The sequence below is a fragment of the Lepidochelys kempii genome, chromosome 6 (assembly GCF_965140285.1).
Source record: "Lepidochelys kempii isolate rLepKem1 chromosome 6, rLepKem1.hap1, whole genome shotgun sequence".
Classification (NCBI taxonomy): domain Eukaryota; kingdom Metazoa; phylum Chordata; order Testudines; family Cheloniidae; genus Lepidochelys; species Lepidochelys kempii.
The window spans coordinates 71,412,157-71,429,549 of NC_136385.1; the positions used below are offsets into that span (position 1 = coordinate 71,412,157).

At 45.8% G+C, this 17,393-nt stretch overlaps 1 protein-coding gene across 5 annotated transcripts in view; it reads right to left on the reverse strand.

The window, feature by feature from the left end:
- Nucleotides 1-3,867: 3,867 nt before the first annotated feature.
- Nucleotides 3,868-17,393, reverse strand: part of LOC140913036 (cytosolic phospholipase A2 beta) — a 72,868-nt gene continuing 59,342 nt past the window's right edge. For 2 of the 5 annotated variants that reach the window (XM_073348665.2, XM_073348669.2), the window contains exons 16-21: nt 16,026-16,163; nt 13,846-13,950; nt 12,677-12,868; nt 9,953-10,119; nt 7,356-7,542; nt 3,869-4,564 (exon numbers count right to left, since the gene is read on the reverse strand). In XM_073348665.2, the coding sequence (XP_073204766.1) occupies nt 4,320-4,564; nt 7,356-7,542; nt 9,953-10,119; nt 12,677-12,868; nt 13,846-13,950; nt 16,026-16,163 (1,034 nt within the window). In that variant the 3' untranslated portion in view covers nt 3,869-4,319. Of the gene's footprint in view, nt 4,565-7,355; nt 7,543-9,952; nt 10,131-12,676; nt 12,869-13,845; nt 13,951-16,025; nt 16,164-17,393 lie in introns of those variants that run through there. The other 3 variants (XM_073348664.2, XM_073348672.2, XM_073348666.1) reach the window with 3 other exon arrangements.

The window sequence follows — 17,393 nt, forward strand, 5'->3', positions numbered from 1 at the left end:
ACTCTCTACCCGGACATAGGTGAAGGTGGTATTGTTGTCCGGGTGGTGGTCATGCCAGACATCCACCAGGGAGTAATGGTCAATGATCTCCCTGAGGACAACTGCAGCAGCCTGGCTGCTCTTGAGCCCTGAGCGATCCTGGTCCTCAAGGGTGGTATTAAAATCCCTGGCCAGGACCAGGCTCTTGCGAGGATCCAAAGTGCAGAGGAAGGCAGATGCTTGCTGATAAAAATGCACCTGCTCCAGGCCTGCAGTCGGGTGTAGACGTTGACTAAATTCAACTTCAGCCCCTCCACACAGGCCCGGACATGCAGCAGGTGACCCGCCAAGACCTCGGCAATCCCCAGCACCTCTGGCCGTAGGTCGGGGGAGAACAGGATGGCCACCCCAGCCAAATGGGTGCTGAGGTAACTAAAGTACACCCTGTCCCCACACTCCAGTCACCAGCTACCCTCAGCAGCCGGAGCTGTGTGGGTCTCCTACAGGAAAATCACAGAGTACCCCCTGTCCCAAAGCACGGAAAGCATCTGGTTCCTGAGGAGACCCACCCGCCAGCCCCGGGTGTTCCAGGTGGCAAAGATGGTCTGTTTCATAATGAGGAATAGGGAGGATCCTCATGGGAAGGGGTGGCGGCGGCCCACAGCAAGCCTCGCAACAACCCGTGCCTGACTCCAAAAGCCAGCTGGAAGTTGCAGGCCCACGAGTAGGCCACCATGTCCCGCCTCACAGTCCCCCTTCCCTCCTGCAAAACAGCCGTCACAGCCTGGAGGATGAGATGGAAGTCCCCCCTAGCACTGGAGAGCAAACTTCACCTTACCCTCAAAGACACGGCTTTCCCATAGGAAGTGGTGCAGGTCGTCCCGCAGCACAGTGTCCATCAGTCTCTGGCGAGGGAGAGGGCAGCAGAGGGAAGAGTAGCAGCCCCTAGAGGGTCAGGGATGAGGGACATGAAAACCGCCCCCTGAGGGTTGGCCGAGGACAGGGGAAATGAAACAACCCCAGGAGCAGCAGCAATATGGGGAGCGGAGGGGAAGGAGGTGGGCAACGCACCCCGGGGGCTGGAGCAGGGCTGGGGTCAGCACCAGGAATGGAGGCAAAGGTGGGAGTGGGATCCCCGGCAGGCATGCCACTGGGGTGCAGCACCTCTCGACCAGATTCAGGGGCTGAAGGGGTAGGGACAGGAAGGGGGCCCTCACCGACACCGGGCCTGGGTGCCTCAACAAGCTCAGCACCCTCAACCACAGCGTCAGGCATGGTGGCATCAGCGGCAGGGCCCCCCCACTGGGAGGGGAGGTGGCCGCCCCATCTCAGAAAGGGGTGCCACCAGGGCCTCGACCGTCATGAGCAGGGTGCCATCTGTGGCTGGGCAGGAGGATGAACCCAAGGGCGCCCCAAGGCCAAAAACGAGGGCAGAAGCCTGGGGCAAGGGAGAAAGAGAAGGAGGGGGGGGGCAGCATGACTAAACTGCCACCCAGACTGAGGCCCGCTGGCAAAAGATCATCCTCCCCCACAGCCTCGATCTCCTCAAAGATGGAGGTGAAGTCTCCCCCTCACTGCCCCAGAGTCCTCCCCATCTGCAACCAAGGCAGCAATCGCCTCAGCGCCAACGTGGGGCACAGGTGACCAAAGGGCTGTGGTGAGGGGAGGCTCCATCTGAGGCTTCCTCAGGGACAGACTCCAAGCGGGGGGAAATCCCCCTGCTCCACTGCCATGGCCTTCCTGGCCGGCTCCACCAGCTGGACTCTATCAGGGTGCGTGCTGGAAGGTTTGGCGGTGGCAGCCCCCCTCACGGTCTTGCAGTGGTAAGTGGCGTGGTGGAAGGCTCCACACTGCTCCCCACAACAGCAGCAGGAGTGACCACCACCCCAAGAGCACAGATGTCTCTCAGTTTGTGAATAAACCCCCTCCACGATGTCCCGCAGCAGGGGTCCACTTGCTCCGACACAGCAGCCAGCCAGCTAGGGAAGACCCAGGGATGGTAGTGGTAGGGTCAGGCGCTCCAGGGGTCAGAGCCCCCCCCTGCACAGTAGCAGTAGCCCAAGGGAGAGCTCCAGCCAGCAGGGCAGCCAGAGCAGAATGACCAGTTGATGGAGGGGGCTCCCAGCGACCCAGAGGGGGAGGAACCCCTCACTGAGCCCTTGTGGGCCAAAAGTAACATTAAGGAGGACTCCAAAGACATAGCTTTTTAAGCTCTTGTTGACAAGGTCATTACCTGACCAGGGACTTGGACCCTCAGATTGATAATCTGCCAACTGAGCTAGACAGGCTCACAAACATGCAGGGTCCAGGACCATGTGGGGCTGACCAGCAGCCCTGGGGCCTGCCAGGCTGGGCAGCAGCCCCAGACTCCACAGGGCTAGCTGGCAGCACCCGATCTTAGACCCTGTGTGGCCAGCCTGCAGCCCCAGATCCCACTGAGCTGTTCAGTAGCCCCCGGACCCCATGATGCAGCCCTCAGACCCCAGATCCTGCTGGGCTTGGCAGCTGCCCCCACATCAGCCAAAGTTGACTACTTTAAGCAACACCACTCTAGCTGCTGGATATGTAATGAGAGTAGGTGTGTTCACCTACAGTTTGAGCCTAAGGTCTCGCCCGCTCCCCGTTGGGAGAATTCATTCTACAATACATAAGGATGTAGGTTTTTCTTGGAGGACGAAGGATGAACATGGATTCAAAAAAAAAACGTTAGTTATAGATGAACCAGATCCTAAGCCAGTGTAAATCACTGTAACTCCTTTGCCTTCTACAGAGCTATGCGGATTTGCTCCAGCTGAAGATCTGGTTTTTACTGCTTTGTGTTCTGTTCAGAAAAGTTTCAACAACATCCTTTTAATGTACAGAAAGGTTATGAAGTCTGTCCCCCTAGCTCTAAGTCACATTCTTCAGTGTATTCATAATTAAATGAAAACCAGACTAAATTTTCCTTGTTTTTCCTTCAGCAAAGCAGTATGAAGAATTTTATTTTGGCTAAATGTTAACTGTTTTTCCATCCCACCTATTAAAAATGCTTTGCATATGATGTTTTATAGGCAATGGTTTTGTAAAGGACAAATTTCCTGTGTAAAAATGCCATAGCTGATCACTCAAGTCTATATTAACTTTGCCCTAAGCTCAGTTTGTAAAAGGAATAAGAACATCTCAATTTATGTATTCTTGGCCTAGTAAAAGTGACTCAGACATGTCTCCATTACAGCCATTTATTTCAGGGCTGAATTTGGCCCATTATATTACTTAAAAGCACCACACACAATGTAGTTAATAAAAATAATTTACTCTATAGCATGTTTCCACCAGCAGGATGTGAAAAATCATTTTACTAACTCTCTAAAGCTTATTTCACGCACCACTGAAATGTATCTGGTAGAATGCGACACCAGTTCTGTGCCCATTTGTTTGAGGAAATGGGAGGAAAGAATAATTTCTCTACTAAACCACAAGGGAAATGTAGGTAGGTAGACTGGAATTCTCCAGTTAGAATTTGGCCATGCTACCCCAACTCTTTTGTATGGCCTGGTCTCCAGTGCTGAGCCCACATGGATCCCTTTAACTTCAGTGGGAGTTTAAGTGCTCTGTACCTCGGAAAATCAGGCCTTTAATGACCGCAAGTGGTCAGGGCTTTTGTTTGTAATGTATCATCCCAAACTCCGCACCTCTGATAACATTGCCCTCAACACCATGAGGGGATGGGGTGGCATCAGCTCAGTACTGAGAGAAGAGTTTCAGAGGGGTAGCCCTGTTAGTCTCTAAGGTGCCACAAGGACTCCTCATTGGTTTTGCTGATACAGACTAACAAATTTATTTGGGCATAAGCTTTCGTGGGCTATAACCCACTTCATCAGATGCAGGGAGTGGAAAAAAAGTAGGCAGGTATAAATATACAGCATATGAAAAGATGGGAGTTGCCTTACCAAGTGGGGTGGGGGGGTCAGTGCTAACGAGGCCAATTCAATTAGGGTGAATGTTGCCCATAGGGGTGAAAATCAACAGAGGGAAAATTATTTTTTGTAGTGACCCAGCCACTGAGAGTCGAGTGTAACTCACTGAACTACCACTGGGATTTCCTGGGAGGTCTCCTACCAACCACTAACCAGGCCCCACCCTCATAGCTTATAAGAACAGAGCCTGAGGTTGGTATGGCTGCAAAAACTGGAATTTTTAATGAAACTTTTTTACAGCGAAGACAATTTGAAATGGACAAGATGAGAAATATACAGCTGCCGTATCACTTCATACAATGTAATAGGTAATCAGCAGTGCCTCCGGTAAAATATTGGCAGAACACTGTAACCTATAGTGAGTAGATGATGCAGAAATACTGCCTAGGCAGATTCAACTTCAGAACCGGTGGGTAAACGTGCCCTCTTGCTGGTTCTCCTCCATTCCATAGCCCTCTGAATGGACTGTAAAATCAGGTCTTTGTTATTGTGGATGTTGTAGCTGGTCAGATTCACCAGTTTGTCAAAGTCTTCAGCAGAGTACATTAGTTTTGTAAAATAATATGGTGAGTTACTGTTGGTCAAATTTATATCACCATCCTTCATCTCCAAGGGACTGCGCTTCACCCCTGCAGAGGAAGAGAAAAGCCACCATTGTGAGCTGACTCTTGAATACAAAAGACAGGAAAATGTGTGTCTGGCACACATTACATTCTCAATAGCAATAGCAGTGAACATTTTCTGTTACGTCCTACTGGTCATTAAATGAGGGCTAGCATAAATGGAGCACTCTGACTGGTCAAATGGGGATTCTAACTCTGTGGGTATCCTGCGGACCTAAATGGGTGTTGAAATTTTTTGATGAAGCTAAGTAGAATATGTCTGCATTTCAAACTCTGACTTTAAACCTGTTGACAAACCCCTGCCAGAAGCAGAGAAGGAACAAAAATACATTGGAGGCAGTGGGCCAATTTTTTTCCCCTCTCAGTTAAACTGGCATAAATATGAAGTAATTCCATTGACTTCAATGCTCTGGCTTGACATCACACTGAGTGCAGAATTAGGCCTACAGGCCTTTTCTGAACACTACCGGCCTGATTCTCAAGTACCCCTTCCTTGCACACAATTCCCGCTCAGATTAGTGGGAGCTGCTGGTGCTTGATACCTCTGAAGTTCAGGCCATATGGGTCAAATTCTGCCAGCAGGTAATCCATGCAATGCCACAGGAGGCAGAAAAGAATAAATCAACAGAGTCCAAGCCAGTCGCATACGGAAGAGTGGAAGGGGATGGGGAGTCTTCTGCATATCAATCTGTGTTCCTCCAGCTATCAGGTATCACATCTTCATTCTCCAGTTTAACACCATACCCCAAATGTGCCAGTATCCAACATGCCAATGCTCCTGGTAAGTTTTATTATTTATTTAGCACTTAATATCAGGAAATCCTGTTTACTGCATCCAAGGACTACAGAAAGTGAATATTTATGCTTTCGAGTTTGGACTTACACTTCCTTCCTCTCATTTTGCAAGAGAATCTAATTTATTTGCAGCCTGAAAGCAAACTGCCCAGATCAATCTAAATCTGCACGATCTCTGCTAGGGCTCTAAACAGGCCATACTTGAGATGTTATCTGCAATATCTACCTGAGCCATGTGAAATTGACACCTACACTGTGCTCATGAAGTATCAGCTGGCTTCCACACTCTAACTTGGATTATCAGTTTTTCCTGTAAGTTTGATTTCCAGGCTAGGGATATTGAATAATACTCTGTAGAATTTCTGGTGATGTGTTAACACTTTGCCTCAAATGGATCTTTTAGTGTTCTAGCATCATGAGCCACATTTCCTATGCCAACCACCTACGCTGTAGATGCCACTGCTGGTTTTGAGCATGCAAATGCAGGATTTTCATTTTAAAGGGCCAATTTTTCAAAACTGGCCACCTAGTCAAAATCAAATGATTAAATAAAAAGCTCTCTGAGGTGTCTCCCACTCAGCCAGAAATGAAAATTACCACTTTTAAAGTTGAAATCACTAGACCTCCCATTCCCCAAATGCACACTTTCACAGTTGACCTGTCAGCTTGAAGTCCAGATCTATGAATAAATTACTCTTTGGAGGCAAACCGGTATGACTCATAACTCACAGGTTTGGGCCTCGGCCACTGAGAAGCTAAACTCCCGCATTCCTTCCACATACTCTCAGCTGCTTTTCATTAAGTGAACTGTGAAAGCCTCTGTTTGACCTGTTATGCTGTGTTCAACAGCTTTGCCTGAATGTGCATTACTCGGTGAAGCTTTCTCTGTCCCCATGGTCGGGCTACAGCCTTCTTCCTAACATGTTGATTACTAACCTGTAAAGTTTCTACACTGGATTTAGTCACAGTCTGTTTATGCTGTGTTTAACACTAGTATTAATGTTCCATGGTAAATGATAGTAACAGTGGAAACATTTTTCTTAACCACTTATTTTTTAGTTGCTCATAACTTTATTCAAACATTCCTTCTGGGGAGAAGTTTTCCATGAGCAAATGAATTTTTCTGCAAAGCTTGAACAGAATCGATTTAACTGTTAGAGTGTTTTTCTTTGTGTACTCATCTCAAAAACCCAGTTTGCTTCAGGTCTGATTTGAAATTTTGCACTTTGATAGCTCAAAAGGGGTGCAGCATCCTCACTGGGAAAGGCAAATCATTCCAAGTCTGAATAAAATCAATTCATTGTTTTCAAAGGTCTGAGTGTTTACAATTGGACCATCTGCACAGGCATAGCTAGAACGTTGCCTGTTCCTTTTTTTCAGGGTGTCCCACAGCTGTTTAGAAAACCAGGTACCAGCTACTGAATCTCGCTTTAAAGTGTCCTTTGCTGCTTAAGGCACCTTCTGAGGGAACAGCCTGCTGCTAAATATCTACAGAGATTTAAGCACAATCTTGGTGCAGAGAATGAGCAGTGCTAAAGGTGGTACTAGCTTCCCTGTAGGTCATGGGAGCATCAGGGTGAGAGCAGAGCTGGCCCAGAGTGGATGTATCCATTTATGGGGGAGGGGGGTGGGCTGCTACTTTAATATGTTCTTCCCCTAGAGTCCAGGAAGAATTCTAGCTGAGTCAGCCAAAAATTCTCTTATCCCATCCCCCACTACAACCCAGCCCCCTCCACACTCTTCACATGCAAAAGCCACAAAGCATCATTTATTCTGACATTGTTTGCTAGTCTGCATCAATCTCCACGTGTCTGCTCAAACTTGGCTCTGTCGAGGCTTTTGCTGGTATATGTTAGGTCACTGGAGAGTGCAGTCAAAAAACAGGGACTCAGCCCTGGGAATTCATAACAGAGGTGAACAGGACAAATGGGAAATCAGATGTGGGAAGACTGGTCACACAAAGTGTAGTAAAATGATTGGTTCCTGTTAACAGTGAACTTACCAGGTTCCTTGTAGTCCTTGAAAGTGTTGTTCACCAATGGGAAGTGGAGCACTATGGGAGCTCTGGAGTTCTCTGCCTCTGAAAACACGTAACATTCCTTGGGATTCTTCTTGTCTTCCTCACTCAGCTCAATTTTGGGGAATGGGATTCCTTGCGTTTTGCAGTATCTGTATGTAATCTCTAATTGCTGGTTAGACACAGAATATGACCACATTAGAACCCTCACAAAAGACTAGACTCAGGCTTTCCTGTAACAAGTGACACTGAATTACTCTGAAACCACACGAGGCACAATACTGAATGATAGAAACACCCTATACAGCTGCCTGACCAAAAGCCTCCGTGTTATTAAAGCTCAGAGGGTAGGAATTTCCAGCACTGGCTTAACTCTGTTTCCATTGAAGTTGGTGGCAGTTTTAGCTTAGATTTTAGTGGGGGCAGAATTAGGCCAACTCTGAGTGTTTTGCAAATCCCATCCATACTTTATAAACAAACCCCACACAGAGTAATGAAAGGGGCTTGTGGCAAGAGAGAAAAAGGGTTACAATTATTCTCTACTAGACATAGGGCACATCTGAATTTTCCAAAAGTATGGAAATGTCAGAGCCAAGGTTTTTGTTCAGTCCATTGTCAAGAGAGGGATGTTCAATGCCAAGCTTTTGTTTCAAGTTCACCTGTACTATCGATCCATGGTAGGAATTGTTATAGTAGCTGGAGAGAATCAAGCACTGGCATGTTCCCCCGTGTGTGCTTTGTACTTTATCCCATTAGTAAAATGTCCCTGTCCGTCTGCTTCTAGGTGCCTTTACAATACTCAGTAAAAGCATCATTCTTCATAAGCCAATTCAAGGTAAGCAAAATATGGTAATTTTTTGCCAAAAATGGTAATTCTTCCACCAGCCCTAAACTCCCTTAGACAACCTCCTCAGTAAAATCCTGAGTAATTCAAAAGCCCCTTCCAGCCGGCCCTGAGGACCAACACACTCAATATGTGTCAGACTAAGATGGGCAGTGAATTCCAGAATCGCAGAACCCGCACACTGAAATATGCTGCCTCAAACCTCTAGATGTATACGTCTAGGTGATCTTAGTTGCTGGGTTAAAACCCCAGGTCAGGGTGGACATCGCTAAGTGACACAAGACCATCTATATGAAGCCATCTAGATCAATAACAACCACTAATTGCACCCAGATATGAACTAGAACAGGGGTGGGCAAACTTTTTGGCCTGAGGGCCACATGGGGGAATAGAAATTGTATGGCGGGCCATTAAATCTCACAACATTGGGATTGGGGTTTGGGAGGGGGTGAGGGCTCTGGTCAGGGGTGCAGGGTGCTCTGGGGTGGGACCAAAGGCTTTGGAGGGCGGGAGGGGATCAGGGCTGGGGCAGGGGTGCAGGAAAGGGTGCAGGTTCTGGCTGGGGGTGCGGGCTCTGGGGTGAGGATGAGAGGTTTGGGATGCAGAGGGTGCTCTGGGCTGGGTTTGAGGGGTTTGGAGAGCAGGAGGGGGATCATGGCAGGGGCAGGTGGTTGGGGCATGGAGAGAGGCTCGGGGGTGCAGGCTTTGAGCGGTGCTTACCTCAAGCAGCTCCCAGAAGCAGTGGCATGTCCCTTCTCCAGTTCCTATGCAGAGGCAAGGCCAGGAGGCTCTGCACACTGCCCCATCCACAGGCACCACCCCTGCAGCTCCCATTGGAGCACCGGAGAGGGACAATGGAGCGCGTAGGAGCCAGAGCAGGGCCATGATGCAGCTTCCAGAAGCCGCATGGTGCGGCCCCCAACCCAGTGCCTCAGTTGGCAAGCCGGAGCAGGGCAAGCCCCAGACCCCGCTCCCCAGCGGGAGCTCTCAGACCTGCTTAAAACAGCTCGCTGGCCGGATCGGGCCCATGGCCATAGTTTGCCTGTCCCTGAACTAGAACCTAGTGCAGTCTGTGAAGCAAAGATTTACTACACTCCTTTCAAGAAACACTAACTATCTGAGCTTCTGTGCTCTGGAATGACTGAATTTTCCAGCGGTCTATGGTAACTCTAAGCAGTTCACTGTGCATTAATCCAACATGGAAATGACTGTGCCATACATATGTAGCCACTCACTGTCCAAATGGAAGGAAAAAGTAGGATAATTCTCCTCACATTCCTATTAAAAACGTAAAACATAATAGATAATCTCATTTTTTCATGAAACCATGCATGCAGTCCACTTGGCTCTTGATGTAAACTGGAGATAGGCTTTGTTGGAACATTATACCTTTTCTGTGCATTTTTACTGGTGTTTTGGCCATTCTGACTAGTTTGCTCTCCTATGAAGGGGGAAATAATGGGAGCCTCTTGGTGGTTATTAACTAAACACTGTTTAGTTTGGTGGCAAAAGATATTGGACCTGATTCAGCAACTGCTTACAACAGTCCTACATGGGTATTAATTTTCTGACATCAGCAGTTACTCCTCTTTTGCACCACTGTGATAGTGGACTTTGGACTACTGAGTCCAAATCCTATTATAACTGTACTGTTAAAAACAAAATAAAAATGGCAGGCAAGCCTTGTAGGAAAGGTGACATCAGTGCAACAAGCAATAGTGAATTTAAATCATCTCACCTGGAACATATTGCCCATTGAGTAATCAAGTGAGATGATGACATCCACATTCCTCTCAGGCTTGAGAAGCGGTGGGCAACTGGTGTTAATGAAATAGCCAACATCTATTAGGCAGAGATGTTTCTCCTGTGGAGTCAGTTTGTTAGGGGATAAGTCCAGCACAGTGTCTGAAAGATAACTGTATTTTAATCAGTGTATCACTAGGAACAATGGACTATTTTTTAAGAATAAGAAAACAAAAAGACAAGATAGTATTAAGTGGCATCTTGCAGTAATTTTAATACGGTTGTAACATGCTTTTCAGCTCCTCATAATTGCCTCCTGAGGATCTTATCGTACTTATGAAAATTAATTAAGCCTCACTATTCCTAAAAAGTAGACAAATATTACTAGATGGATTTTACAGATCGGTAAACTAAGGCATGCAGCGATATAAGGCCCAGATCCTGATAGATTGAGTAGCACATCACTCCACAGTAGTCCAGTCCACTTGGCTTCTCCCTTCCAAGCCCATTATCATTCCCTGGTGGTAAATGCCATTACCTTACTCCCTGGGAGTAAGGCACTATTCAGCATGAGTAAGGATATCAGAATATGATCCTAAATGATTTGCCCAAGGTCACAAAATGAGTGAATGGCAAAGCCAGGAACAGAACCCTGGAGTTCTGACTAGTTTGTGGTCAGAAGCAGGAGTTAACAGCTAGATCACATAGCTGCTTTATGTAATTTTTAGTATATTTCATTTCTGTTGACCTGTCTGCCATAGAATCATACAATAGAGTTGATTTAAAATATGTATAACAACTGTAAGGTGTTCCACATTTTGGAATGCATCTTTGACAGCATCCTGAAGTAATAACTTATGTTTCCATATCCCCTGTTAAAATTAGCAAATAATTCTGTAAAAATGTAACGTTCACGGCTGCTAGGAACTCAAGATCCTGATTTAATGAGGGTAAGTTACTTGGTGATTCACAGAGCAAAAACAGGAAGGGGTTTACATTTCAGTTCCTTTTGGTTCAGTGTATATTATTAATTTAAAATTCCACCCCCAACCCAAACCCCCATCTGCATATCACTGTGTTGAAAGTTTTCAGAGTAACAGTCATGTTAGTCTGTATTCACAAAAAGAAAAGGAGTACTTGTGGCACCTTAGAGACTAACCAATTTATTTGAGCATAAGTCCTGTACTTACTTTTCACTGGAAATCTGAATTAAAGCAAGCACTTCATTGGGAGAGTCCCCTCTTATATATTCAAACTCAAAAAGAGCCTTTAAATAAATCCTTTCCATTAAAATCCCTCAAGGGAGTCAACTGGAGTCATTAATTATTTCACTGTGTAAAATTCCCTGGTCTCATTTCACAAATTTACCACAGCAAAAATGAGGCCATTCATGAGCTCTCTTCTTCCCTCTCCAACCACCACCTGGCTGGTAAAAAAGTCTGTTAAACCCAGACCTGAGGTTTCAGTAGGTCTTATCTGAAGAAAACTCTTTAAAACAAAATAAAATGCACCTTTAACCTAGAAAGCCTACCCTTATAACTCATAACACATGAACTAGGGGTCACCAAATAAAATTAATAGGCAGCAGGTTTAAAACAAACAAAAGGAAGTATTTTTTCACACAATGCACAGTCAACCTGTGGAACTCCTTGCCAGAGGATGTTGCAAAGGCCAAGACTATAACAGGGTTCAAAAAAGAAATAGATAAGTTCATGGACAATAGGTCCATCAATGGCTATTAGCCAGGATGGGCAGAGATGGTGTTGCTAGCCTCTGTTTGCCAGAAGCTGGGAATGGGTGACAGAGGATGGATCACTTCATGATTACCTGTTCTGTTCATTCCCTCTGGGGCACCTGGCATTGGCCGCTGTCGGAGGACAGGATAGTGGGCTAGATGGACCTTTGGTCTGACCCAGTATGGCCATTTTTATGTTCTTATATCATTCCTGCACATGCAGATGACCTCTCTTCCTGCCTCTGATCTAAAGATGGGCTCTTGGACCTAACCTTTTCTTGGCTTCACTGAAGTAGCCAAAAGAGGTTGCAACACCCGATCAGTTATTCACTTTTCCCACAACAGACTGTATGCTTTCCTCCATGCCTCGCCTTATGCATGGGATACCTTCCCTGAACTAATCTGCAAGGCTACTATGCTCTACTCCTGCAAATCCCTCCTCAAGACCCATTTCTATTAGGTTGCCTTCACAAATATTCCAGCTGATAATGCGAGTTGATACTGTTTATTTGATTGTATGTTTTATCCCTCTCCCCCCACACTTCAGATGTTGCTGGTTTTCTTAGGATGTGAGCTCTTTGGGACAGGGACTTTCTCATGTTGTGCATTTGGAAAACATCTAGCACGTTGTGGGCTCTACCTGAATCCAACTGACAACAGCAGCAGAAGGATCTGCCACTGCCAGCAGGGCTGAGGGTACAATGGCAGCCAGAGTTGGACAGGTGGGATCTAGAACTTGCAAGGAGCTTGGAGGTGCACAGGGGTCAACCTCATCCTCTTGCTTGCATTCTAGGGATGAGGTCCCAGAGTGGCTGGTTCTCCAGGTATAAAGGCAGCATACATGGGCAGATTCATATTTTCATCCAACCCATTCACTCATCTCTAACACATAATGACTTGTTACATTTTTGTTATTGGCATTAGTCGTATCCCTTGACCTGAGGTGATACCTCAAAAGTGCAGCTAATGTTTAGTTGCAGTTACCTTTCCATTCAATAAATCCTCTCTGTTGGAGATAGTCCTTGTAAAATTCTAGGCCTCTCAAGAAGTTATGAGTCTCTTCCAGTAGCGGGCGGATGGTTAGAATATCATTAAAGATTTCGCAAAGGTTCCCTGACATGGAACAGGAAGGCTTGATGATAACGGAAGAGTCATCGGAAGCATTATTTTCTCTAGCTGGGAAATAGAAAAAGGAGGGTAAGAGAGAACTTTGACAAAGAATGTGGAATGCTCCTTTCTTGGGCTAATCACCCTCTCTGTCTATTTTGTGGGTCAACGCTCTTGTTTCTTTGTCTGTGCACCTCTCTCTCTCTCTCTCTCTCACACACACACACACACACACACACACACTTTAATGAAACAGTTGACCATATTTGATTCTTTTTTAAAGAATGATTTCCAATTTCTAGCCTTCCAAATGACATGCTTGCTTCATAGCCCTGCTGAGAGCCTGACATCACCAATTGCCCCACCTTTTGCATAGTCACAGTTGAAGTGAACTAGTGGTTTGAGAGGAAAATTAAAACTAATCAAAACATTTTTAATTAGCACTTAAATATGGCTGGGTTCAACAGGATGAGATTGGAAGGGTCATTGGGTAAGTGGCAAGGTGAGCGATAAGTTGGTTTGGGCTAGTAGGATGATACTAGCACTTTAGGATTCTTGGTCCTATTTGATTTCAATGATCTTTACAAGAGTTTCCATTTCAATTGTTTAAAAGACACAAAAATAAGGTAAGGGCAGTGCTACTGACCCAGCGCCATTACCGAATATGAAACAATGGCAACACAATATTGGTCAGCTGAGGAAGTGGCAGAAAAAAGGTTACACTGTAATATACTGGTATAAGAGTCCTACATGGCCTCCATGCAGAATGAACCCGTTTCTGTGAACCCATTTCTGTCACAAGGGAAAGACTCCCATACTATCTCAATGCTTTCAGAGTAAATCTGATACAAGTGAAAATTATACTGGGGGATCCACTGGTAACCACAGTGGAATGACAGAACACAAGTAATGCACTGGTGTTTAGAGAGTTTGTGAGGGTCCATTAGCAGAAGAAGCAGAAATGTATCTTCTCCTAATCCTCTCCTTGATAATGGGAACTATGCGGTAAGAATATATGTTGATCTTAAAACACTTTAAACTCTTACCCATATCTGCCACGTCTTTGGCCCAATGGTCCCAGAATTCATCTGAATTTGAGGACCAGTATAAGCCATCCAACAAATTTCGAGTAAAAATATTAGTCCAGATACCTGCAAGTCCAACCACATGAGAGAAATACCATATCAGCTCAAGTTAACCAGTGGTTTACCTCATCTGAATAAAAATGTCATGAATTTTTACTTACAAGAACCCATGTTGAGTATAGTTAACTAGTTTGAGTTGATTATGCTGTAACGTAGTGCCCTCGATAAAAGAGCAAATCTGGGACTTCGGCTACAAAGATTGGCAGAGCCCAGCCAAGAAAAGCTCCTCCTCAGATGCTGGTGGACATTGCATTCTCTCATTCTACTGGAGGGCAGCAAAGTACAGACTTCACCCACCCAAAAGAGGTCCTCTAATCCCCATGTGTATTATGTGGAGATAGAGAGTATAGAATATTGACAAAAAGGTGTGATGAAGCAGAAAGAACCCAAGACCCTTCTGTGAACTGGTCTTTGGGTCAGAACAGACCAGCAGAGCACAATGTAGTGAATCTATTATTAGTAATATCTGCTAAGGGTGTAGCTGTTGTTGCTCTTTCCATCAGGATGAAGAGAGTGGGAGGGCACCAGCTGGGGAAGATTTGGCGGTAGGTGCTAGGATGGCAGTTGGGAGGCATGGGGCACAGAAGCAAGGTGTCTGGGACTGTGGGAGCAGCATGGTGTTGAGGGCAGTTGAGGAATAGCCTTGAGCTCCACCAGGTGTGAGGGCTAATAAGGCCTTAGCAACAGAAGCACATACAGAGCTTGCCTCAGCCATGGCACACCTAGCATGGCTCCAGGGACTGTTTCAAGAGAGATGCTACCACAGCACTGCAGAGATCCCACAGGGGCAGCATTTACGATGTAAATGAGACCCAGAGACATCTGCTGCTCCGCAACAGCACGGTGCAGCACGGTTTTCTCTTGCATGAAATCACCAGCACCCAAGAGAGGGTTATCAAATCAAGTGTTATTACTTCTATTTATAAATGAAGGCGTGTATCTGTTTGATGAGAATTTGACAGGTACAGGATCAGATTGTGAATGGACTTGTGTAGATGTACTGGGGTACAAGGAGCTCCCACTTCTTGTGCCCTCAATGCACACACACACACACACAAGAGGCCAAACTCAATCATGGTGCGACTGCCAGTGTTGCCATCTCTTGCAATGAGAGTAAGACTGTTTTAGCCCCTAGTGGAGCCAGTTTATGATGCCAAAAGCTCCTGCCCTGATATGGATTTCAGCCCTGCTTAAAGGGGGGAACCCATTCTGATTGGTTCCCTTCCCCACATGCCTGCCTCCTGGGGAAAAGCAACCAATCAGGGCTGCTGCAGGAGGCTCTCTCCCCTCAAGAGTCAAGAGGAGTTTGGGGGTATGGCAGGGGAAAGCTGACACCATTGTCACAGGAGAGGAGGGAGCAGAAAGACCTTAGCAATTCTGCTTCCTCCTCCCTTCCCCATCCTATGAAAAATGGATTGGCTCTGTTTGCTGCTGCTCCTCCCCCTCCATCCCTGTGCCACCAGGTCTGGGAAGGGGGTGAAGAATCCCTGGAGTTCCAGGAGGACCAGAGGTAAACAGATGGGCAAAGGGCCAATGTGGGAATGGGGGGACAGAAGTGATGAGGGGTTGGGAATGCATCACTAATTGGTGGTCTATGGGATGGGCAGGTGTGGGGGCTGGTGGGCTAGAATGGATGTGGGGGCTGGTAAGTACATAATTCATTTCTGGGCTGGGGGATAGGTAGATATGGGGTTGCAGGGCACAGAATTAATTATTTAGAAATTTGGGGTTTGAGGAGAAGCTGGAATCTCTGCGAGTGCCAAAACCAGCCAACTCTGTATTTGGAAGAGTTGGCAACTCTGATTGTGTCAGTAGGGAAGGGGGTAGGGGGAGTCCAAAAATCAAAAGATAGACCAAAAACACAGTATAATTTTTTTTAAATCTTGTTATTTTAGGGAGACCGAACTATGATTTTTGAACTTTCGAGGTTAGCAGTACTCGACTCCATTGGATCTGGGTAAATTTGACCCTAGGAATCTGGCCATTTAGGACTGCAATATATAGATCAGTGGCCAGCCAGTGCCACATTTATGTTCTCTATGGTGTTTTAATTAGGCTATGTTCCATGAATAATAGGTCACCTTCCAGAAAGCAGATCCGAGACTCTGGGAGCTTCTTCACCAACCTCCCCATGAAGAACTCACTGTCAAAATGTTCTGATCGAATGGAGGCTCCGTATTTCTGGAATCCCACCTCGTAAGGTGAGAACTCCACCCATTCTACAAAAGGATTGACACACAAGACTTTTATTATAATGTTAAGAGAGTAGGAAAAGAAAATGAGACTTACGCAGATGGATAAAGCAATTCACAAATCAAACAATTTTGCTCCCCCCAGCTCCTCTGTGCTGACTGTAGCTTGTATATGATAAGCCATACTACCCTTTTCATTCACATTTGGCGCTGATGTACATGGAGACTAAATTGGTTTCTCATCTCAGGAGAATATTGTCTCTCCAGATAAGAGTTGAGAGACCCATTGATGAAGCCCTGGGTGGAAGCCCAGGATTGAATGAATCTGGATACTCGGACATAGAGGCCAATTAGTGCCAACTGGTTCACTGTTGGGTAACAGCAACTCCTAACAGGCCTGACAAACTCACTACCCTAACACACCGCTTTCATGGTATTTATCCATAAACCATGTTATGTAAGATCTTACCTGAAAGCCAGGATCATGCTGATCATTAATATTATTGTGAAATGTATGTGTGCCTATTATGTAAAAAGTTACATATGCATAATGATAACATGCTCCTAAAGTCTGAATCAAAGTAGGGTTGACAAATGGGTTTTTCCAAGACAAAGGGTAGATATCCACCTATCTATCTTGGTTCACGTGTAAACTAAGCATTGTAAGTCAACACAGTGGAAACCCCCATTAACATATAAAGTCAACAGGGAGATGGAAAGTGAACAGGGAGAGAAGACATCAGAGACTGAACCACAGAGAGCTGGGGATAGACAATGAACTTTGGGGATATAAGAAGAAGGCAAAAGGACACCCCTTGATCCTGCACATGAGGAAGTATTCAGGCAATGCAATTACATTTGTGAAAATGGGATCCCAACCTGCCCTGGTTAGAAACACTATAAAGAACATTGAGGTGACTGCTTTTAGACTGATGGTTAGTCTGCTAAAGTTAAGTTTAGTCTCTAGAAAGCAGGTATTGGTTTTGTTTTATATGTAACCTCTCTGTTTCTATTATCCTTACTCACTAGCTCTTAAATCTTAACCTTTGATAATAAACTTAAGATAGATCTATAGTGAAAACAATCTCAGTGCTGTGATGTTATACAAGAACTGATCCTGGGTTGAATCAGATAAGTTGGTGTGCACATGGTTCCCTTGAGGACACAATACCTAGTATTTCTGTGAGTGTTCAGTGGATAAGGGCTGGACTCTACAAGGGAACAATTCAAAGAGCGGTCAGGGACTGGGGTGAACCT